Source organism: Camellia sinensis, chromosome 12, assembly GCF_055761805.1.
Source record: "Camellia sinensis isolate YWXY chromosome 12, ASM5576180v1, whole genome shotgun sequence".
In the NCBI taxonomy this organism is placed as follows: Eukaryota; Viridiplantae; Streptophyta; class Magnoliopsida; order Ericales; family Theaceae; genus Camellia; species Camellia sinensis.
This window is the reverse complement of record NC_138972.1, coordinates 90,551,887-90,575,414: the sequence shown is the minus strand read 5'-3', so window position 1 is coordinate 90,575,414 and position 23,528 is coordinate 90,551,887. Positions and strand designations below refer to the sequence as shown.

General features: G+C 35.9%; 3 protein-coding genes across 4 annotated transcripts in view; 1 reads left to right on the top strand and 2 right to left on the bottom strand.

The window, feature by feature from the left end:
- Positions 1–207, top strand: part of LOC114280894 (protein argonaute 5-like) — a 32,013-nt gene extending 31,806 nt beyond the window's left edge. Inside the window, exon 7 of the mRNA XM_028223301.2 lies at positions 202–207. Coding sequence (XP_028079102.2) covers positions 202–207 — 6 coding nt within the window. The remainder of the gene's footprint in view (positions 1–201) is intronic.
- A 2,608-nt stretch (positions 208–2,815) lies between these two features.
- On the bottom strand, positions 2,816–8,586 carry LOC114280891 (aspartic proteinase 36). 2 transcript variants are annotated; one of them, XM_028223300.2, is made up of 11 exons: positions 8,249–8,581; positions 7,579–7,708; positions 7,170–7,420; positions 6,848–7,075; positions 5,574–5,736; positions 5,355–5,428; positions 5,144–5,240; positions 4,585–4,648; positions 3,656–3,727; positions 3,083–3,279; positions 2,816–2,851 (listed from the first exon to the last, which is right to left on the bottom strand). In XM_028223300.2, exons 1-10 carry the CDS (start codon positions 8,494–8,496, stop codon positions 3,098–3,100), a joined length of 1,509 nt encoding a protein of 502 aa, XP_028079101.2. In that variant the 5' UTR covers positions 8,497–8,581; the 3' UTR covers positions 2,816–2,851; positions 3,083–3,097. The 2 variants fall into 2 exon arrangements, with proteins under 2 accessions (XP_028079101.2, XP_028079100.2); XM_028223299.2 differs by having other exon boundaries at positions 2,816–3,279; positions 8,249–8,586.
- A 5,526-nt stretch (positions 8,587–14,112) lies between these two features.
- Positions 14,113–15,168, bottom strand: LOC145803723 (uncharacterized). Its single transcript, XM_082897057.1, has 2 exons — positions 14,952–15,168; positions 14,113–14,852 (listed from the first exon to the last, which is right to left on the bottom strand). The coding sequence occupies exons 1-2, from the start codon at positions 15,166–15,168 to the stop codon at positions 14,113–14,115; spliced, it is 957 nt and encodes a 318-aa protein (XP_082753183.1).
- Positions 15,169–23,528: the final 8,360 nt, after the last annotated feature.

Here is a 23,528-nt window from a genome sequence, read left to right as displayed (position 1 = left end):
ACCCTGTATCTTGCCAAAATTTCTGAGCTATGAATATTTGCCAAAACTTTTGTTGAAAAAAAGTTGAATTTTGTTAAAATTTAATATTAGGTGGTTTTTTTAAGTACCTGAGGAGAGTTTAAGGTGGAAGGAATGGATAACGAATTGTTTTTGAGATTCTCATAAAATTTCAATTACCTAATGTTTCTCTTTAACTTATAGGGTTAAAAGCAATCGAACTATTTATTAAATTGATTTTTTTTTTTTCTTTTGGTTTTTATTTTGGGGGGGGGGGGGGGGGTGGGTTATGTCTTCTTTTGTTATGCTTTTTTTCTAATGCCTATTATTTTAGGCAGTATGTTTGCCTAGGTCTAGGACTTCGTTTGATAGTTAAGTGAATTGTTTGAGTTTTTGTTTTCTTGCTAATTTATGTATTGGATGGATAACAAACCAGATGGGGAAATGATATTGTAATTCCATCAGTTCACTTTAGATTGGCTATCTTTTTTAAACTGGTGGCATTTTTATCATTTATTTGATGTTTGTCTTTTTTCTGATTTTATCACTTATTTTTTGGGGCAAAATTTATTTTACCCCATCATGATTTTTGAGGCCATGACATTTTAAGTCTCATGTAGTTTTGAACTAAAGTTTCACTATTAGTTTTTCCATCCAAACTAGAGTTCTCCCAATCACACACCATTTTTGAGAGTGGATTTGGTTTTCTAAAAAAATTAAGTGAAATTAACACAACAAAAAGGCAATTTTACCCCATCTTCTCCAAACCTAAAATTTAATTAAGATGTTAATTAAAATAAAATAAATTTAAAAATATAATAAAGGATTGATCTAAAATATAATTAAATTAAAATATAAAATAAATAATAACCAAGGATTGATTTAAAATATAATTAAATTAAATTAAAATTAGATTAAGATGTTAGGAATTGTAATAAATCATTAAGGATTTAGGATTAATTGTGATCTAAACATAAATAAATTAAAATTATATTAAAAAGTTAGGAATTATAATAAATAATTAAGGATTTATGATTAATTGTGATTTAATTGAATTAATGTTAAGAATTATAAATTATGTGGATGAGAGAGGAGAGAGAAATAAAATAACAAAAAAAACTTAAGGCTTAAGGGTATTATAGTTAGGAGTGTGTATAATACCGCCGAAACCGCACCGTCAAGGCAAATTCGTTATTATTTGCCAATCGAACCGTCGATTTTTGGTAAGAAAAATGACAAATTCTAGTGACAAATTCTAGTGACACTTTTATCAATCCGCCGGTTTCTATTTTTCTTTCAAACCGTACCGCCCGCACCGCTATTAAATCATGTTTTATAAAATTCTAAAAATTCTTTTTTACTTAAGTTTACTTGTTGTTTTATACCTTAGAGTATAGTATTACATTACTGCTCGAGGGAAATTCAAGATGTCAGTAATTCAAAATAAAGTTGAATTCCAATTCACTTTTCAATCTTTTTTTTTTTCTAGCCATGTTGCAAACTTGCATCAGCTCACTTTTCAATCTAAATACTTTTCAACAGTAAACATTTTCAATATATTGTAAACCCTGAATGATATTAATTTTATGTATTGTATTTGATCATTGTAACTTCCACAGATGCTTGTAATGAACTGATGGCATAGTCGTTGATATTATCATGTTGTTGCTACACTTGCTGCATCAGAAGAAAGCTTCGCAAGATGCTTAACATCACGGTATCTCTCGTCTTTTTTTTACTCTTTGATTTAAGTTTTGTAATTTGAATTATATTTTTTATAAACCGCCAATCCGCCCGAACCGCCAAGGCAAATCCACCATTATTTGCCAACCGAACCGCCGATTTTTGATAAGAAAAATGACATTTTGGTGACACTTTTATCAATCCACCACCCGCCATACGGTTTCTATTTTTCTCTCAAACCGCACCGATCCGCATCGCGCACACCCATAATTATAGTCATTTCACATCTGTAGTTAACGAAGTTAATAGTTACACTTTGGTCCAAAATCACATGAAAGCTCTGGCCATATCTGAACCATAGAGGGGCTAAAGTGCTCGGCCTCAAACCAAATGAATTTTACACTATTTTTTGTTGTTGATGTTTATATTTTTTTTTTTGGTTGATGTGCACTTCCTTTTCAAATAGGTTTACTTCTGGTGATACGGGTACACAAACGCCAGTTGTGCAATACTTTCGCGAGAAATATGACATCACCCTTAACTTAACGTCCCTGCCTGCGCTTCAAGCTGGCAATGACTCTAGGCCTATCTACCTACCGATGGAGGTTTTCTCGTTTATGGCAATCTAAGTTTTGTTTCATTTCAGTCATTGTTGCTTCTTCTAGTAGTATCATCAATTTGCATTGGCTTTCTCTTTCTACAGCTTTGTAAGATTGTACCAGGGCAAAGATATTCAAATAGGTTGAATGATAGGCAGGTGAATGCTTTGGTAAAGGCAAATTGTCAACGTCCTAATGATAGAGAACGGAGCATTGACCAGGTATATGTATGTTCGCATCATCTTTAGTTTTGTTGTCAGAATTCTAAATGTTTTTTGAACTTCATGGTATATATTTTTTAGTTTAAGTTGGTTCAAAAAAATGGGGAAATTGTTTCCTCCTGTTTCTGTTGATGTCACCTTCTCTAGATGAGGTTATCCTTCGCAGATGGTTAGGCATAACAACTACAACACTGTCAATGAATTTGGGCTTCAAGTGAGGACTGAACTTACATCCATTGATGCTCGTGTACTTCCAGCTCCAATGGTACTTTATAATCTTTTAATTTGCGTTATGCATGGATGAATCATTGCACCTTTTCTTCCAGCTCCAAGGGTAATGTAACATTAATCCTGTATGAATGTAAATCTACAACACTAAAAACAGATAGCTGATAAACGAAAAATTCTAAAAACAACTCTCAACCCACAAATCTAATGCCAAAAAAATAAAAATAAAATAACAGCTAAAACCTGGAGTCCAATAAATAATACAGCCTTGCCGATTACTATGAATGATCAGCCAAGGCGCTATACAAATGTAAAAAACAAAAACAAAAACAAAAAAATGGCGAGAACTCAAACCTCTTGCACTTTGTGTCACAAAAATGAGAAACTGGTGGCAATAGTTGAAATATGCAAGAGGAAAGCTATGACGATGCTTGGAATCAGCTTGAAACTAGGCGTGTTTCGTGATGAGCTGCTATGGCCAATCTGTCCTGCATTGACGAATTCACTTTGACCATTGCTTGTGGTTGCGGAGACATTTACAGACGACGAACCTAATGGGGTTAAGTTGAAAAAAAAGTAGTTAAGATACAGTATCAACCTTTTGATATAATTGTATTTGACAGGAGTTCAATTGCAGACTCAAAATGATATCTATTTGTTTTTTGAAAAAATACTAAAACCAGTTTGGTAAATAAGACAAGAAAGAAAACAATACAAAAATTATGGGTGTTTTTGAATTTTGAATTTTTCATTGATTTTTCACCAAATTAGTTTTTGGTGGTTTTTAATCAGAAATTTTTTTATTCAAGGATTTCAACAAAACTTTAATCTTAATCTTGTAAAATTAGTTTAATTTTGCTATGTACCTATTTAACATGATAAAGAGAGATGATTGAAGCTGGAGATAAAAATCTAAACAAAACTTACAGTCATAATTAGCCCATCCGATCCGTTGGCCAGCCACATCATAAACAACGAGCTTGTCTTTTAGTACAAGGTCTGCAAAAATTAAGAAGAAAAAAAAATTAAATACATAATGATTTCAATGTTTTAAAGCCTCAAGACAACATGAAAAAAAAAAAAAAAAAAAAAAAAAAAAAAAAAAAAACACACAAAAATTTATTTGAATTGTTGTTGGGGCTCTTACAACTTACAATATATATATATATATATATTTTACGGGGTCTCTTACAATTTAGACAACAAGATAATAAGATTATTATGGCAAAGGAATCTAGGATGGTAGATTCAAAACATGTCTTGTAATGCTTAAACATGTTCTCTACTATTTCCTACACTAATCAAAACAAAGATTCTCAGGATTTGTAATGCCTACATTACAGAATCAAACAATTAAGATCGGAAAATGTTAAGCAATTAGATACAACAACCAGAAGAATAGCATGCTGAATAAAAAAAGTACTCAAATATTGTTTGGAAATTGAGAAACAAGATATTCAGGTAGAAGAAATGCAAGAGGAAAACTGGTAGGCAGAAGCCCCTATCACATGCTAAAGATAGATATACGGGAGCACTGGCAGTATAGAATGGGCAAAAATGTTGAAAAAGAAAAGTAGGCATATCCACCCAATCCAAATGAGTTGCAATTTTTCTCTAAGTTCAAACTGGACCTGGGTAGATAAATATTTATAATTAATTATTATGAGATGGGAAAAAAAAAATGTTACAGGAAGGATATTATGCATGGAATTTCTGTTCTTTATTTTTTTGTGAGGTGCATCTTCAGCTGAAATCTACCAAGTATATAAAACTGAATCGCCTTTCTTCCTTTTCCGTACTTTTTTTTTCCTTTTCTTTTATTCTCTAAGAAAAGAAAGCTCTTTAGGTGTTCATACCTCCTAAAATTGTGATCTGTTGACCTTGCCTTTTCTGGAATCCGATGCACCATGTACCACCACCCTGTAGAAACAAATTTGGCCATTCCAGTGAGTGATTCTTTAAATAATAAACTTTCTTCATCAATTCCGAAACATTAGGAAGTAGAAAAAGAATCAACAGGGGTAGGATCCTAGCTACAATCTTGGTCGTGCTAGCTAGCGCTTCAGAGATCAAATCTAATGTAAAAAGTAAAAAATGAAAATATAGGGAACAAAAAAAAAAAAAAAAACTCATTAGGCGCCCCAAAAGGACCAATATTACTGCATTCTGTAATTAAACATTTATGCCTTCCTCTCATTGGTGAGACACTTCTACATATAAATGCAGCTCAGGTTCCCGAGCATCATATTCAAGATAGAACAAAACACAAGAAAAAGATTTTCAAATCAATGTTACAAGGCTTATGCATCTTTCAAGAGGATTCCTCCAAATTATGTGGAAAAGAGACTCATGATCCAAACTGCACTACTGGAAAAATTTTAAAACAGAAACAGAAAACTAATACTGAAAACTCACAACGGAATTTTGCTGTAGAAGGTAGTCCTCAGGTTTTAGAATCATGGATGCTCCGCCAGCAAAGTTTAAACTTACTGTTGGAAATATATCAGACACACTGAAAGAAAAAAATTTACTTCCAATGTCAACACGAGATAAAAAAGCGAGCCCTATAGAAGCAATATGCTCGTGGCTAAGATGAAAATTCAGATGTTAAACTTTTTAAAAAGACCTGGATGTGATTAGATAGCACTGATTTCCCTTGGAAAGAACAGGACTCACGGACTGCGAAACAGCCGCTGTAATCTGAACAGATGAGAAAATTATATAAATTTCAAATTGAGTTCATATAATAAAAAACACTGCACTTGGTCATTGCTTGACAATCATCTAACAAGTTCTTGTTATTAATTAAAAAAAAAATCTAATTAATTGATCCACAGTGACTTACAGCATTGACAAAAGGATCATACACTGCTTCGGCAAGGTATGCTAAAGTTGTTCCGGAATCAACTATTGTTCCTTGGTTACTTGATGTTGTAAACACCGAGGGATCCACATTTAATGGCTGCCCATTGACAGCAATGCTTTGCAAATTCAAATTATAATGCGGCCTGAAAGTTTTGACGTCGACTTGAATCAACTTAACTGCAAAGTCAATATATACACTTGCCCCAATTTTCAAGCTTCTATAAATAATCAAACATGGATATGTAAAACCCTAATATCGTACATATCATTAGAGAAGTCGTGCCAAAATTCACAAACATTAAAGATTATATGTTTCAGAAACCTGTGGTTTCGTATTTCCTTGGAAATTCAATAGAAATCTTGAGTTTGAGTCCATGGAAAAGCAAGTAACTACGTTGAACTTTCAGTCCTTTAGGCCCCAAAAAATTGCAACAACAAATTGTTGGGCCCGGATTAGGCAACTTTTCACAACTTACAAAAGTCAAGCAGCACATTAAAGCAAAATATGCCCTATCAAACTTTTTTTAGGTTGCAGTCTGTTTTAAACAAAGCCCAGTATTGACCAAGATTGCCTTTCTAAGCAAACAAATTTGAAAATTCAAGTCTACTTGAAATTTGAATCCAACGTTTGTCAGTTAATGCTGATTAATGTAAGTACAAACCAATTAACAAGTTGAGCCTATTATGCCAAGCTTTGGGAGGTTTAAGCTCTTCTCAATAAGAAATAGAACCCAAAGTCCAGGGCTCAATCTTAGATCATTTAATTGGTCAATATGCCTAACAAAGCCTCTTTGAGCCAAGTTGAATCGGCTCAGAAGCAATTTCAGTTCTTAAACAGCCCATCACTTTCTTCCATTAATTTTTAATTTCCAAGCCTTCCAGATATCTGTCTCTATACAGAGTCCTACAAAATTTATTCAACACCAGACTTGGTCAATGACCTAAAATTTCAAAACTACTGAATGAAGCCATAATCATATAAGAAATTCATATTCCACCAAACAAAAATCCTTGTATAAGAATATAATTAAAGAACTACAAGAATCAAACACGACATATATAAAAAGTTTGTGGAGTGTATAACAGTATATTTGCAAGGTGAACCTATATGGAAGAGGTATTTTTAATGTAAGAAACCTATTAACTGTGAGAAGTTTATCCAGTCAAAATCTGGTAACATGATGCTCATGAAATTCCCTAAATTTTGATAATTTCAGCAACTCTAATGAGCTACAAGTGGATAGAAAAACGTACTGTGATGGTACAAGTGGACTATAAACTATATTTGGCTCCATGATCGCACCAATAACCAAGATACCACCACCGCCACTATTCCCCTTCAAGCAATGTGAGAAGGCATTAGGGGTTATACCCTGTGAAGAAAGTTGAGAGATTATCGACAAGCCCTGTTGACCAAATCCAAAGATCCCATCGACGGCTATATCTGACTTTGTCAAGTTCCCAGTCTGTGATGTGCTACAACTGTTTTATAATCCACCAAAGCAACAAGGTTTAACAAATGAATGGAAAAGAACACAAATACCATCTTCAATTTGTCAAGTTTGTGCTAGCTCACCCAAAGACAACAGAAGCTGAAGTGTTAGAAGTCAATGAATTCCCAACGACTGTGTTGAGATGCATCATATCTGATACATAATACCCAGATGTCCCACTTCCGTCTCTATATTGGAATGCGTAACTGCACTGATTGTTCTGAGTCGAACAAACAGAATCTGAGGATTGAACTCCTAGAGAACATCTTTGGTCCGAACAAGAGATCAGTGAAGCCGTCGATGAGCTTGAAGCATTGAAGAAGTTGAGAGGGATCTGCAAGAAAACAAGCAATGAAATTGAGAAATTTAGCAGTAAATTGGTCCAACATTCGGCCCAAATCCTTAATATAGTTTCTTGCATAGTTGAGAAGGCCCAACCTATTGTTTTAAAATCATGACAACCAATGAACATTACAAAAAAGTTGAAATTACTTTGAGTCCACTTGATGTGGGACAACCGTTGCAGGCATTGCAACTGACCAACAAGACATCACTTCCAGTATCAATTTGCACATAGAATTCTTTTGGAGGAGAGCCCAATTGAACTCTTGTAAAATAAAGCCTAAAATACAAAAACATGAGTCCCAATAAGAAACAAACATAATCAAAGCAAAGTTTCTAGATATACCCATTAATCCAAACAAAAAGAGATTGTACAATAGAACAAAACCCAATGCGAAAAATCAACAGAAATTGGAAAACAAACAGGACCACTAGTCCACCAACATTGCCAAAATGTAAAACAGACACAGTTAGAAGTAGAAATAAAAAATACCCATATAGCCGACACCAAATTAGAACAACAAAGAACAAAGAACAAAGAACATGAAAAGGGTACAAAACAATAAACACAAAACCTAAAATTGGCAATGACACCACACACACAAAAAAGAAAAAAGAAAAAAAGAACACATACATAAAATTGAAAGTACTCAAATCAACATTGAAAACCCAGATTTCGAAAATCAAACCCAAACTCATGAACTGATATATTAGATTAAAAAAAAAAACACAAATCACAACTATATATAAAGAAAAAGACCCATAACTTGAAGTATACACGAATATGAGGTCAAAGAAGAGAGTGAATTGATAGAATTACCCAACAAGGAACGGATCATAGGTGCCTTCGACTGGAAAATCAGCAACACCGGAAGAAGACTGCAAGATTCGATCGTGTCTTAACCTGTCACGAGCTATGAGTCGACTCAATTCAACACCGTGACTCGTCGGAAAAGCTCTTTCGAGAGTCAGAGTCGCCGGGAACCCACAGAGCACCACCGCCGCGGGGAAAACCACGGCGGAAAACGCCAAGAAGGGCAAAAACGCAGCGGCGAAACAGCCTGGCATTTTCTTTGTAAAATAAGTTGAGAGAGGGATAGTGAGAGAGAATAAACTCTATTATTCAATATATTGGCTCCTTTTGTAGAGTCGTGGAATGTGATTATAATTTATAGGTTAACAATTTATAACTTATAATTGTAAATATAAATTAATTTTTTATTTATAAATTAAGTTTTTTCTATTTATTTAAAGAATAAATTAATTTTTGATTTACAAAAAATTATAAACTGTATTATTAAACTGAAATAAACGCATCAAAATAGTTTAAATTAAGTTAAAAGATGAAAAAAATAAGTTCTATCAAACAGGGCCATTGAGGTAAGGAGAGGGGCTTTTCCCATATTAAATTAGTAACTTAATTCTCAAATTAAGTCTTGTTTGGACGGAATTTTTAAATTAGGCTAAAGTGCTATAATAAATCATGCTTTCACTGTTTCTAGGACCTTTTCGTGAAAAATTTGTGAAATAGTAAAGGCGTGGTTACAAACCACGCTTTTAAATAATTTTTTTTTTTCTTCAAAAAATGTGATTGCAAATCACGTTTCTACTGTTGAAATGCAAAAACGTGTTTTCAATACACGTTTTCCATACAAGCCAAACCAACCCACAGACACACACACACACACCCACAACACAACACTCACGCACATCACACAATATAATTGAAACAATATAATTTTTATATATAATAATAATTAAATATATATAATAATAATTTATAATAACAAATAATAATCAACTATATAATTTTTATAATTTTTGTAAATATAAATTATTTTTATAAGATTTTTATCTTTCGAGTGATTAGAAATAATTTTTTACAAATTAAATTGAAATAACTATACGTATGTATATAACTTGTCCAAAAATTAAAATGATAATTATTTTTTACCTTTAAATGATAATTATTTTTTATTTTTTATTTCTTAACCAAATTAATTTTTAATTTTTTTAAAAAAAAATTTAAAAATCAAACCATACATAACCTAAAAATCTTTTAATAAATAACTTACATACGTATGGTTTAAAGGTAAAGATTTTGATAAATGACTTAATGATAAATCAAACCATCCATAACTTAAAAATTTTTACCCTTACATACGTATGGTTTTAATAATTTATAAAAATTATTACCATACGTATGTAAAAATTGATTATAAAAATTGATTATAATCTTTATAAATAATTTATAAAGATTTAAATAATTTATAAAAATCTTTTGATAAATAATTTTTATAATCAAGTCATATCAACCATATGTATATAATTTTTATAATCAAAAATAATTTATAATTTATAATAGTAAATTTTTACCCTTACATACGTATGGTTTAAGGGTAAAAATTTTTAAGTTATGGATGGTTTGATTTGTCATTTAAGTCATTTATCAAAATCTTTACCCTTAAACCATACGTATGGAAGTCATTTATCATTTAAGTCATTTATCAAAATCTTTACCTTTAAACCATACGTATGTAAGTCATTTATCAAAAGATTTTTAGGTTATGTATGGTTTGATTTTTAGAAATTTTTTTTAAAAAATTAAAAATTAATTTGGTTAAGAAATAAAAAATAAAAAATAATTATCATTTAAGGGTCAAAAAAATAATTATCATTTTAATTTTTGGACAGGTTATATACATACGTATAGTTATTTCAATTTAATTTGTAAAAAATTATTTCTAACCACTCGAAAGATAAAAATTATATAAAAATGATTTATATTTACAAAAATTATAAAAATTATATAGTTGATTATTATTTATTATTATAAATTATTATTATATATATTTAATTATTATTATATATAAAAATTATATTGTTTCAATTATATTGTGTGATGTGCATGAGTGTTGTGTTGTGGGTGTGTGTGGGTGTGTGTGTGTGTGTGTCAGAGTGTGGTTTGGTTTGGTTTGTATGGAAAACGTGTTTTGAAAACACGTTTTTGCATTTCAACAGTAGAAGCGTGATTTGCAATCACGTTTTCTGAAAAAATAAATAAATAAATAAATAAATAAATAAATAAATTTACTTAAAAGCATGGTTTGTAACCACGCTTTCTTAATTAAAAGTATGGTTTGTAACCACGCTTTTATTATTTCACAAATTTTTCGCGGGAGGGTCCTAGAAACAGTGAAAGCGTGGTTTGTAATAGCGCTTTAGCCTAGTTTGGGAATACTGTTCAAATTAGGCCTAGTTTGGGAATTAAGTTGCTAATTTGGCTTAATTTGGGGAAAAGCCTCGTAAGGAGAGTCTCCATTATATAGGAGCTGCTGTACAACATCATCATGAGAGAAAAACATATAAAAGAAAAATGGGCCAAAAGAGGAATCCTATTTTAATCCTATAGCTAGTTGTATGTTTGTAGTGATTGCATTAATATATTATACATTAATATATACATTATATATTAACAGCCCCCTCAAACTTAAGGAGGACAAAGATCAACCAACTGGAGTTTGGAGACAAGTTCAACGAAGTGGCCATGAGAATGAGCTTTGGTGAAGATATCAGCAGGTTGATCAACAAAAGAGATCAGATGGAGATGGACAGTACCACAAGTGACGTGTTAACGAATAAAATGGCAGTCAATCTCAATGTGCTTGGTGCGATCATGAAAAACATCATTGTGAGCAATTTGAAGAGCACTGTGATTGTCACAAAAGAGGGCAGTAGCGCCAGAGGGGGTAACACCCATGTCAGCAAGAAGCCAACGAAGCCAGAGAAGCTCATGAGTAGTATCAGCAAGAGCACGGTATTCGGCCTCGGTACTGGAACGAGCAGTAAGAGATTGTTTCTTGCTGCGCCAAGAAATAAGAGAATCACCCAAGCAAAAGCAGAACCCAGTAGTAGAGCGGCGGTCAGTAGGATCTCCAGCCCAATCAGCATCGGAGAAAGTAAGAAGTTGGAGAGAGGAGCGGGCGGAATAATGAAGACCGTGAAACAGGGTGCCTTTGAGATAGCGAAGGATACGAACTAATGCAGCATAATGAGGGGTACGAGGAGCCGACATAAACTGGCTGACAATATGAACGGCATAGACAATATCAGGATGAGTAACAGTGAGATAGACAAGACTGCCAACTAACTGACGATATAGGGTAGCATCAGAGAGAAGAGTGTCATCAAGAGGTGTAAGATGACTCTGACGCTCCAGGGGAGTAGAGGCAGTCTTGCAATCCGTAAGACCAGCACGTGTGAGAAGATCAAAGGTATACTTAGCCTGAGAGAGAAAAGAACCCGTGGAATCATGGAAGATTTCAAGACCCAAGAAATAGCTGAGAGGACCAAGGTCTTTCATCTCGAAATGATGGCTAAGAAACTGTTTAAGGCGAAGAATACCATCGATATCATCACCGGTGATAATCATGTCATCCACATAAAACAGAAGCAGGGTGGTCCCTTGAGCTGTTTTTCGGATAAAAAGAGCAGTATCATAAGAGCTGGAGGTGAAACCACATTCATGAATAGTAGAGCTGATCTTGGCAAACCAAGCGTGTGGAGCTTGTTTTAGACCATATAAAGCACGCTGAAGTTTGCAAACTTTATGTGGTGGATAAGTAGACCCAGGGAGAGGTTACATGTAGACCTCCTCGAGAAGAACACCATTAAGGAAATCATTTTTCATGTCCAGTTGATAAAGATCCCATTGTCGGGTGGTAGCAACAGCAATCAAGCTGCGAACAAAGGTGAGACGAGCAACAGGAGTAAAGGTCTCCTCATAGTCAATACCATATTCTTGGTTGAAGCCTTTGGCAACAAGGCGGGCTTTGTAATGCTCAATAGATCCATGAGAACAAGTCTTGATTTTGTATATCCATTTGCAGCCAATCGCAGTCTTGCCAGGAGGAAGATCAACAATGTCCCAAGTATGAGTTTTGTCTAAAGTCTGCAATTCATCAGTCATAGCATGCTGCCAAAGAGGATTAGAGCGAGCCTCACGATAGGAGGTTGGTTCATAAGTAGAAAAAGCAGTAGAACCAACAATAAAGTCACGAAGACGAGTAGAATGTTGGGTTACCCGGTGTGGTCGAGCAGAGGGAGAAGGAGCTAGAGGAAGAGACTCAACAGAAGGGGAGGATCCCGAGGGAGCAAGAGCAGAACCATCAAATTGAACAGGTGCATAGGAAAGACCAGTAGGCAAGGCGGTCTCAAGAGAGGCTGGCAGGGGCGGTAGAGTAAGCTCATTAGAAAATAGATCTGTGGAAGGGTTAGTAAAAAACAGAGAGGGTGAAGGAACGGACAAACGGAAGAGAGAGAGAGAGGAAAACATTTTGTGTTCCCAAAAGACCACATGACAAGAGATACGGAGGCGCTGGGAGAGAGGATCTCAACAACGATACCCCTTATGTTCAATACCATACCCCAAGAAGCAACAAAGGCGGGAATGGGGTTCAAGTTTGGTACGTTCATGATGTTGGAGAAGAACAAAACAGGCAGATCTAATGACCCTAAGGTTGGTGTAAGGGGGACGGGTGCCATGCAGACGCTCATAAGGAGTGTGATTATGAATGATAGGTGTAGGGATACAATTGATAATATAAGCAGCAGTGAGAGCTGTTTCTCCCCAAAAATTTTCCGGACAAGAGGAAGACAGAAAGAGAGCGCGAGTAGTGTCGAGAATATGCCGATGTTTCCATTCAACACGTCCATTTTGTTGAGACGTACCGGGACAAGAATGATGAGGTTGAGTACCATGACTCTGAAGGAATGAAAGAAAGTCAAAATCTTTATATTCCATGGCATCGTTGGAGCGAAAAAGCTTAATAGTTTAAAAAATTGTGTTTTAACCATTACAGCAAAATTGCAATAAATTTGTTTGAGCTCAGAACGATTTTTCATAAGAAACAACCATGTAAAACGGAAAAAATCATCTATAAAAACAACAAAATAGCGTGCGCCTCCCATAGTAGGAATAGGAGAGGGTCCCCAAATATCAGAATGGATGAGATCAAATGGTGCAAGAGAAACAGAGTCACTTTTATTAAACGATAAAGCAAGTTGTTTGGCAAGTTGACAAGACATACAATCTAAAGCATCAGAACTTACAGGACCTAAATGACCACTAGAAATTAAAGATTTTAAACGACCAACAGAAAGATGGCCTAAACGATAGTGCCAAAGCTGAAAATGAGATAAAAAATGAGCAGTGGTAGCAGTGGTAGGAGCTGTGATCTGAGAGGAATCTGGAACATGAAGATGGATGAGTTCGTAGAGACGTCCATGCTTACGGCCTATCCCAAGAGTTCGCCCCGTCCGAAGGTCCTGCACCAAACAACCAGTATGGGAAAAGGTAACAGTTAGACCATGCTCACATAATTGACTAATGGAGATAAGATTTAAAGTAAGAGCATGCATAAAATATACATGGAATAAAGATAAGTGAGAGGTGGAAACAGAACCAACATGACTTACAGAAAGAAGAGACCCATCAGCAGTATAGATAGAAGGAACATGAGGAGTAGAAGAGAGAGGAGTAAAAATAGTAGGGTCAAAGGTCATGTGATTACAACAAGCGGAGTCAAAGTACCAGAAAGTGTTATCTGCGGTGAAAGACAAAGCAGTAGATGGAGGAGTACCAGAAGTGTTCCAAAAATGTTAAAACATGGCTTCGACATCTGTTTAAGAGAAGACTGGAGTGGAAGGGTCGGTAGGGACAGAGGAAGGTAAATCCTCTGAGGCAGCAGCAGCAGTGCGTTGAACAGGCATTGGTTTAAACGGAGTCCCAGAACGGTGAAAGTTGCCGCGTGAAAGATTCCCGACAGAAGGACCATTGCGAGAGGCACGGGCGGGATTGCGAAAGCAATCTTGCTGGAGATGATCAGGGCCAGTCTTGTTGCAAAACCGACAAAGGTGAACTGGACAATTAACCAGAAGATGAGTCGACGAAAGACAACGATTTTGACAGTAGTTGCAGGCAAATGACCTCTGAGGTGAAGGTGGTGAAGGAGAATTTCGAATCCGGAGAGTAGCAAGAACAGAGTCCACAAGGTGCGGATGGAGAGTATCAAACCTGGTTTTCTCTGAAAGTAGTTCAGAAATTGCTTGCTCAAGAGTGGGTAAACGAGTGCGATAAAGGAAAGATGCGCGTACTGCCTCAAAACGAGGAGTGAGAGCCATGAGAAACTGAACCAAGCGCTGTTGGTCACGGTAAGTAGTAAACAAGGCAGTATCCTCAGTATGAGGCCATGGAGGTTCAGAAAGAGCAAGCTGATCCCAAACAGAATACATTTGGGAAAAGAAATCATTAATGGTCTGAGTTGTATCTTGGCGCATACGGTGAAGATGACTCAGAAGCTGGTATTGGTGAGCAAGGTCAGTAGTCTGATAGCGTTCTTGTAAAAAATCCCAGATGGCCTTGGCTAGAGAGGAAACAGAGTCAAGTTAAAACCGACCAAACTGCAGGCTGATAGATGTAATAGAAGTATTGCGAAGCCAAGTGATGATCTGATAGTTTTTACTATCCCAATCCTCCAGACGGTCGACATATTTGGTAGTGGATTCCGTGGTGGTAGCAGATTCTGTGGTTTCTTGGATGGGTTTGCACAAATCCCCAGTGATGATGTGCCAGAGTTTCTTTCCTTTGAGGAAGCCAAACATGGCTTGTGCCCATAAGACATAATTAGTCCCGTCAAGAACAACGGAAATAGGGTGGTTAGAGGAGTCCGGGCTATCCATGAGGGAAAAACAGCACGATCGAAGTAGAATCTGAAAAAACCGAGGGCACCAGTGAATGCAGAAGGTCAAAATTAGTGAGAAACCGGTCTAAACCGGCCAAAAAAGTCCAAAAATAAGGTTGAACCAGCCTGGGAAAGGTGCTGAGCCGGTTTGAGCTGAACCGGCTGGAGCCTAAGGCAAAGGCGTGTGCAAAGGGCGCGAGCCGAAGGCGAAAGTGACGCGAGGCGTGTGCGGCGCGAGCGAGTGACGAGTGCGGGAGAGACGGCTCAAGCGGACAGCTTAAGCGGTTTGCGGATGCGTGTAGCGCGTGAGACGCGGAGAAAGACGGCTCAAGCGACTTGTGGACGCGTGGAGCGCGTGGGACGTTGAAGGCGGAAGCGGGTGACGCGCCGGTGACAAAGATGGCGCATGAGGGCGCATTAGAGAGGATCTGAGGATGCCGTTGGTAGCGTTGGAAGCGTGAGAAGATTCCGAGCACGTGAGTAAGCAGTGCGAAATTTTTTTGAGAACAAAAAAGATCTGATCAGTGATGAAACATAGATAACTACCAGAAAATGTGAATTTTTCTAGTTAATGAGCTATATATTTGAGGCTCTGATACCATGTAAAATAAGTTGAGAGAGGGATATTGAGAGAAAATAAACTCTGTGATTCAATATATTGAGAAACCGTAAGGAGATTCTCCATTATATAGGAGCTGCTGTACAACATCATCATGAGAGAAAAACATATAAAAGAAAAGGGGCCGAAAGCAACCGAAAGAGGAATCTTATTTTAATCCTATAGCTAGTTGTATGTCTGTAGTGATTGCATTAATATATTATACAATTATTAATATATTATACATTAATATATACATTATACATTAACATTCTTTGTGTGTTTGTTTGGTTTCTTTTACCTTTCTTTGCTTCTCTCTCTCTCCTCTCTCTTTCTTTTACTTTCACCAACAACCGAAACAACAACGGCTAAATAGACTATATATATGTATATATAATATATATTAGATTAAAAAGACAAGTATGAAGAGGATGAGGAGGCAAAGATCGAATCGAACAAGATCAAAGAGCATGTATTCCTGAATCTTTTTAGAGAGAGAGAGAGAGAGATTTAAGAGAGAGAATGTCCGGGAGACAAGAGACGATAACAGAAGATTCAAAAATGGACTTACGTTGAGAGTATTTATATATTTTTATTGATTTTTTCAATCACTATCTTCAAATAAGAAAACTAATCTTGACCAACTCATAAAATGTTTTTGTGAGTTACAAAATATTTTTAAATTTGTTGTTAGTATTTTTAAAATATTCTAGTCGTTTTCTTATTTATTTTATAGATGTATTTAATTTAAATATATTTAAAAAATAAAATATTTGTAAAAAAAATTAAAAATAATTCAATAAATGCAAAAAATTATGAAAATGTATTGAATTTCTACATTTTTTTTTAATATTTCAGATTAGAAAACTACTTCATACTAGATCATTCGTGCTAGTTATTTATTTGTAAGATTATAAACAGAGAGCCTTCAATTTGCAAATTTTGTTAACACTCACCCTGTCTTGTCTAGATTAATGTTGTAGTAGCTTATAAAATCTCAAATTTGTAACTATTAAACTATTATTATTATTATTTTTTTTATTAAACAATTATGTGTATGTAACCAAATAGGGTAGAAATGGAATGGGAGATAGAAAGCTGTAAGATGAAATAAACAGTTAAACTTGTGATTTCTCGCTTAGAATTCAAACCTTTTATGAACATAGGTATTATTTTCTTTTATCTTGTTTAAAATTAATTAATATTTTAAATTTTTATGAGATTTTCAAAACATTTGAGTAAGATGAGAAATCATATTAAAAATCCAAAAAATATGAGTTTTAATTTTCGAAAAAGTTGTTAAAAAGTAGGTGACATTCTAGCAACTTTTTGACATTATAAAATAAAATAAAGGTTCATTTTGAAGGAATTGCAAACTTGCATAATAAATTCTAATATACTTGGCAAATTATAGAGTACTTAAACAGTATATTTTATCCAAATTATTAATATTCCTCGGTACTTTATTTTTTGGGGGCATTTACTTATTAAATTCTATATCTATGACTTATGGATAATTTAATCCCACAAATATTATTATGAACCCTTAAGTATTATATTTGGAAACTGTTACCTTTTTTGACTTTCGAATGTTAGTATTGTAATTTTAAGCGTGCCAGCAAAGATCAATCAGTCATTACAGAAAATTAATTGCCAACCAATTATCAGAAAATTGTGTTTCAGTTCTTTCAGCCTCAACGAAGAAAACTTTTACTGGTGACTTTGTTTAGGAGAATTTAGCAAATAACAATTAAATGAAGAACAACTATAGCATTTCATTAAGTAAAAATAAAAGACTTATAATGATCTAATTCAGTCTCGTAGAGGTTTACAACAATAAGCTACTTGAAACTACTCATATGAATGAAGTGCAGTGCAGAAATTTGAAGTACAGAAATGTAAAGAACAAGAAATGTAAAAACTGGAGGGAAAATAAAATAGATAAAGCTGGTTTCTGGATCGAGTCCGGGGGCTTCTTTTTGGGGCCTTCTCTGCTATTTATACTTCTCAATGATAATCGTTGAAATGAACTTCTAACCGTCGAATCATCCCTTCATGATCGCTGATCATGTTTCCTCACAGTTAGCTCCATTATGCCATGTCTGCAATTAGGTTTCCCTCCTGATTTTAAATTTAAATATATGAGTAACCGTTAAAGCCACGTCATCTTGCATCTCTTTGCTGATCCAATACTATGTAGATCCACAATAACCAATACTAACTGTCACGTGTGTGATTACAATTGAAGATTTGAATTGTTTTCCCGTATTGCCCTCATCCTGCCACGTGTTGAACTGTGATTGGCCTGTACAAAATATGTAGCCAACATTACTCCCCGCATTAATATACTCAATAGTTGGTAATATCAGTGGATTAAAGCATTTTATCCACGTCTTAGAACGTGCATGGGCTTTGTATTTTTTCAGAAATGCAACCGTCATTCATCAATGAAACATTTGCATTAAATTCTTTTCTATCCTTTGAACATTCCCACTATCTCAGTATTCGAAAAGACTGGTACAACTTTCATGGCCAAGCAAACATTTTCTTACCTTGATCAAGCATATGAAGAGTTGTTTGATAATGTTGTTCGTCCTCAAAAGAACCTTCATGCATTGATTAGCCACCTTTATCCACCTTCCTATATTCAAGTTATGGAAGCTTTTGCAAACTATCAACCTTTGGATTACGAACCTATTGTCAACAATTCTTTAAACCAAAATTTTGCAAACATGGATATTGGAAGCTCTTCTTTTGACCCACAGTCTTCTACGTGGGATGAGGCTGCAGCTTCTTCTTCTTCTGAGGCTTCTGGCTGGAGAAGTTGGCTAGAACCTGAGGAGTCCAAGTTAAGAGAACAAATCAATCATAACTTTGTCGAATTTGTTGATCCTCTAACTTTCCCTCCCTTTGCTCGGAGCTCGGTGGTTTACCTATATGTACCCATCGACCGCTAACGCCGTTTGGAAGACAATTTACTTGTAGCGTTGTACACATCCTTTATGCCTACGAAGATAGTACAAGCCACTTGTCGTCCAGAAGAGGCACAAGGGTACAGCCCGTCGTTCTTAGCCCAAAAGGCAAAACTTTGCTCTTCTGATTGGCTTAACTACGTCAGCAACCCCCAGTTCCCTCATTCTTTCAAGATAGAAGCTCACGTACCTCCCCTTTCGCAAAACCCTCACTGGATGGAAGAACTGAGACTTACTCTTTTTGAGGACCAGTTTCTCCCCTCCTATAGCCCTCCATCTCTCCCTACTATATTTGAATGATATCAAGCCCAACTTCTGCTTGCGGCCTTTTCTTACTTGCCTTTTAATGTTTTCGAGGGTGATGTTCCTCTTTAGAACTTTCAATGGGCTTGTAATGTTATGACCCGGGGTCATGTCCTCAACCCCATCACCCAAGCAGAGCTCCAGATATTTTTAGACTAACTGTCACTGCTTCTTCATTGGCATCAAATTTCTATGGCCACTACTTGATCTTTAGACCAAATCTCAGCCCGTCGCGTTCATACCCGGTATGAAGCAGAGAACCTTATCGATGAATATAATGATTTCAAGAATAAAGACTTTGCATATTGGGATGACTTGGACATGGATGAGATAGAACAAGGGTTGAAAGAAATAGAGTTTGAAATAAAGGCCAAAATTTTTTTTTATCAAATAAGAGCATATCAACTTCAACAGCCTAGCCTGGAGAAGATAAAAGATATAATTAAAAAGGAATAGAAGTTCATTGACCACAGTTGGAACAAATTCCACGACCTTGTCATTTACTCTATTCCCTATTTTTATGAACTTGAATATGTAGCCAAGAAAGGCTTCTGATGTAATTACTTTTGTCTTAATAAAGCTAAGATGTCTTCTCTTTATTTGGCATGGTCTGATTTTATTCTATTTGTCAAAAAACAAACAAAATCAGGGCTTCGAATTCTCCAATTTTGTCCTTCAAAGCTTGATTCGATCATATCCAATGAAACACTGGAAACCCAATTTGAACTTTTCCAACATATGGAGTGTAATTGACAACCTTTGCCTTAGGTCTCTTTTCAGAATCAGAGCTTCGAATTCAACAATTTTGCCCATCGAAACTTGATTTGATCATATCCAATTCCCCAACATATGGTTAATACAATCAAGCAGTGTCAAATTAACTATTTTTGCTTCTAACAAACAGTCTACACTTTCCAAAATATAGAAACCTCCTTTAAGGATTGTACTGTTTTATTCTTAAAAAGTGATTCCTTTTGTATACTACTAAACCAACAATTGGTTTGAAACCTAGAACAAACAAATTCTAACCGTAAGGTATTTCAAACTTTGCTTCGAAGAATTTTACTCTTATCAAGAAACCTAAAAATAGGTTTTTAATCCTTTTGAAGTAAACAAATACCTGGGCATTCCTGCACTCTTAGGTGTGAAATGTGCTTCGAAGTCAGCTTCCTGCTTTCGAAACTGTTTGTCACTTGATTTTGGCGCCAAAGCTTGGCTTCAAAGCCAAACGTTTTATTTCGAAGCCAATACTAGTATTTGAGACTCATTTCTCTCCATAATTATCAACATTGAGAGGAACTTTTTGCACTTGTACCTTTAGTACTTTTTATTTATTTATTTATGAATTCTGCCCACTTAAAACGACTGGGTGTTTTTTAGACAAAAATGTTTAAAAACCCTTTTATTTTGTGCTTTTATTTCACTTGGTCGCCTAACGCACAAACCCTTTATCTCCATTCGCTTTCTCTTTCCCTTTACTCTCTTTCTCAATTTTATTTTCTGAAAAAACTCCTGTCAATGGCTTTTTCTTCCTTGAAAATATCGGTTGTGGAGTGTCCGAGTCCATCTGTAGCCTTAAAAAGGATCATTGATGAAAAGTGTGAGAAATATAAGGCTGGTGAAAAAAGTGCCATCGACGGACGCATTTTCATTCCCCACTGCCATGAGCAACAAGAATATGTGCTTGGGCTCATTTTTAAGGAGATTCCCACTGAGCTTCCAGCTCTATATCCACGCCTGGAAGATAATTGTCTCCTTTATGAAGGTGGTCTTGATTGGGGAAGCTGGAGGATGAACCGACCCTATCGTTGCTGGCCCACAGTGAGACCAGAGTGGAAGGAATGGTATGATCGAGTCGTCCCTGATAGGACATTGGATCTTCAGGAGCTCTGCCTCTTTGACGCCCTTCAATTATCCAGGTTCACCATTTCAGAGGACCCTTTTTTAATACCTGCTGCCCTTTGTTTTTCGAATTCTGCTTTCAATTTCTTCTAATTTAGATGTAGGATGATGGCTTCTACTGTCCTTGACATCTGCCATCTGTTAGGATTATCCCCTACTGGTACCCCCATTGGTCCAGACTATTCTGACCTCAAAAACCATTTTCCCCTCCCCTCTCTGAACTCATCCTATAGTGACTTTGTCAAGGTTGAGAACAAAAGAGAGGGCCTTGTGACTAATAGGGAATTTTTCTCTTTTATATTGTATTGGCTTTACAAATTCCTCTTCTGCACCTATTCTCAGAGGATCATGCCTGAGTTTGTCCCTTTTGCCAAAGCCCTTGTTTTACAAAGAAAGGTGGCCTTAGCTCCATACGTTCTAGGTCATGTTTATAGAGCTTGTTCCCATTTTTTGTGAAAAACCCTTGGATGCCAATCAGAGAGGCCCATTTTGAATACTTCAACTTTGGCTTTTTGCATACTTCACCGATTTACAGTCTAAATGCCTAAGGTTTTTGGAGCCAAACCCTACCACACATGGTATGAAGTTAGCCAATGTTTTACTTTATCCTTCCAACTTTGCTTTTTTACTTTTCTTTCTTCCACTAACTCCCAGCTTCCCCTTCTTCTCACAGCTTTCGTTATTTTGAAACTACCAATATTGTCCCATCTTGGTTGAGGACCTTTTTAAGTGATAGGTCCTGTTCTACACTACAGCACAAAACACATGTGGGCCTTTATTTTGATTCCCAGGGAACTATTCATTGGGACTATGAACCCCAGAGCTTACAAGTGCATCTTTGAGCCCTATTGTCTTGCCCAATTTGTTAGGCAATTTGGACTCTCACAAGGGATCCTTATTCCTCTCTACAGTCAGTCCAATTTAAGCCTTACCAACAGGGATTTGAAGATTCGAAGATCTAAATTGGAAGAAGCAACTTCCAAATTCATCCAAGATTTAATTGACTTTGAATACTTACCCTTCATACATCAAAGCAACATACTGAAAAGGTGCCAGAATTGGTGGATGGCCAATATGGAGGTGCACTTGGCCTTTCCTTCCCAAGATCTATTAATGGTACTGGATGTACCTCAAGCCAAGTCCAAAGGGACTGGAGCTGTTATCTCATCTACTGCTTATGTTACTTCAGCTCTTGCGCCTACCACTACAAAGTCTGTTCCTGCTGCCTCACCACTTCCTAGAGTTACTTGAGTTGCCTCAAAGAAACGTATGTACTCCTGTTTCTTTTCTCTTCTCATCTTTTATGATGCTCTTGCCCTCACTTATAGTTCTTTCTTTGGTGTAGGTGGTGCGGGTGCCTCACAGGGTGATTTTCCTCAAAAGGTTCAAGCTTTAAATCTTCTCAAGAGCAAACAACAACAATAAAGGAAAAGAAAGCTCTTGCTTAACCCTGAAAAAGAGGTACCTGAGGTTCATGTAAAAGAAAAAGAGGCAGAAAAAGAAGAGACAAAAAAAGAGCAAGAGACAACCTTAAAAAGAAGGAGAAAAATGACTGTCTCTCGTTCTGATTTCACTGGAGACCCCATTCACGAAGCATCTGCTAAAGCAGTAGAAGCAAAACATTCCAAAGAACTTATTGTACTTCAGAAGGCTGAGAAGAGGAGGCAACAATAAATGCTTAGGGATGAAGATGCTGCTGCTAATGAACTCCAAAGAGAAACTGCAAGAAAACAACAAACTGCTGAACATTATACCCTTCGCAGCTCTCCAACCATTGCCACCACTTTTGAAACCAGTAATTTTCTTTCGTGTCTCTATTTTCCTTTTTCAAATTCTTGATACTGAGACTTAACATTACTTTGTATTTCTTCTTTTGCAGCAACAACTACTCTGCATTCTCCTTCAATAAGGACTCCTTTAATTTCATCTGAAGTTGAAAGACCTCGAAATGTAGAGCCAATTCAAGCAATACTCTTACTCCCTGGTCCTACATTTTTCATACATTTCTTGAGGCAAAGCATTCTTGCATCCCTATCTTTTGGTTTAACTCCATACTTTCCTCTTCTATCCTTCAACTCTACTCAATTTATTCTCCCTTCAAGCCTTGTTGCTCCTTTCCCTTCTGAGGAAATTCCAGCTATTACTTCATCTCCAGTGATAGCTGATTCCTGTAGAGAAGACACAGGTAGCTCACTAGTTCCTTATCCACTATCCCTATCTAGCTCCAGTTTCTTTTCTCTTAACTTACTGGAAGCTAAGACTATAGAAACTGCTAGGGATACTTTATCTTCTTCTCCTATCCCTATGTAGCCATCTCTTCCTCCTATCAGAGCCCTTTTCTGCACCAACCATGTCAACAGAAGAGGTGGACATTTTTGAAGCTAGACTAGCTAGCCTTTTAACATGCCTTCCACCATTTCAACAGTTAGCAATGAAACTGAGCCATTAGTCCTAGCTGATTCTCTTTTAGAAATTTTTTAGAGCTCTTCCTCTACCAGTAGGACTTCCTTGTCTTCATTAGATTTGGACAGTTGTTTGGAGTTGTTGACATTCTTCTCGAGGATCCCCTTCGAAGCCTTGTGA

Bases quoted from the DNA above. Each gene is read 5' to 3' on its own strand.
- LOC114280891 (XM_028223299.2), bottom strand. From the start codon at position 8,496: ATGCCAGGCTGTTTCGCCGCTGCGTTTTTGCCCTTCTTGGCGTTTTCC. The intron at 5,737-6,847 runs GTACGTTTTTCT...CAAAACTTTCAG, and splicing joins AGTCCACTTGTACCATCACA to GCCGCATTATAATTTGAATT. The intron at 4,649-5,143 runs GTGAGTTTTCAG...TTGTTTCTACAG, and splicing joins TTCTACAGCAAAATTCCGTT to GGTGGTGGTACATGGTGCAT.
- LOC145803723 (XM_082897057.1), bottom strand. From the start codon at position 15,168: ATGGATAGCCCGGACTCCTCTAACCACCCTATTTCCGTTGTTCTTGAC. The intron at 14,853-14,951 runs GTAAAAACTATC...TTTCCTCTCTAG, and splicing joins CCGTCTGGAGGATTGGGATA to CCAAGGCCATCTGGGATTTT.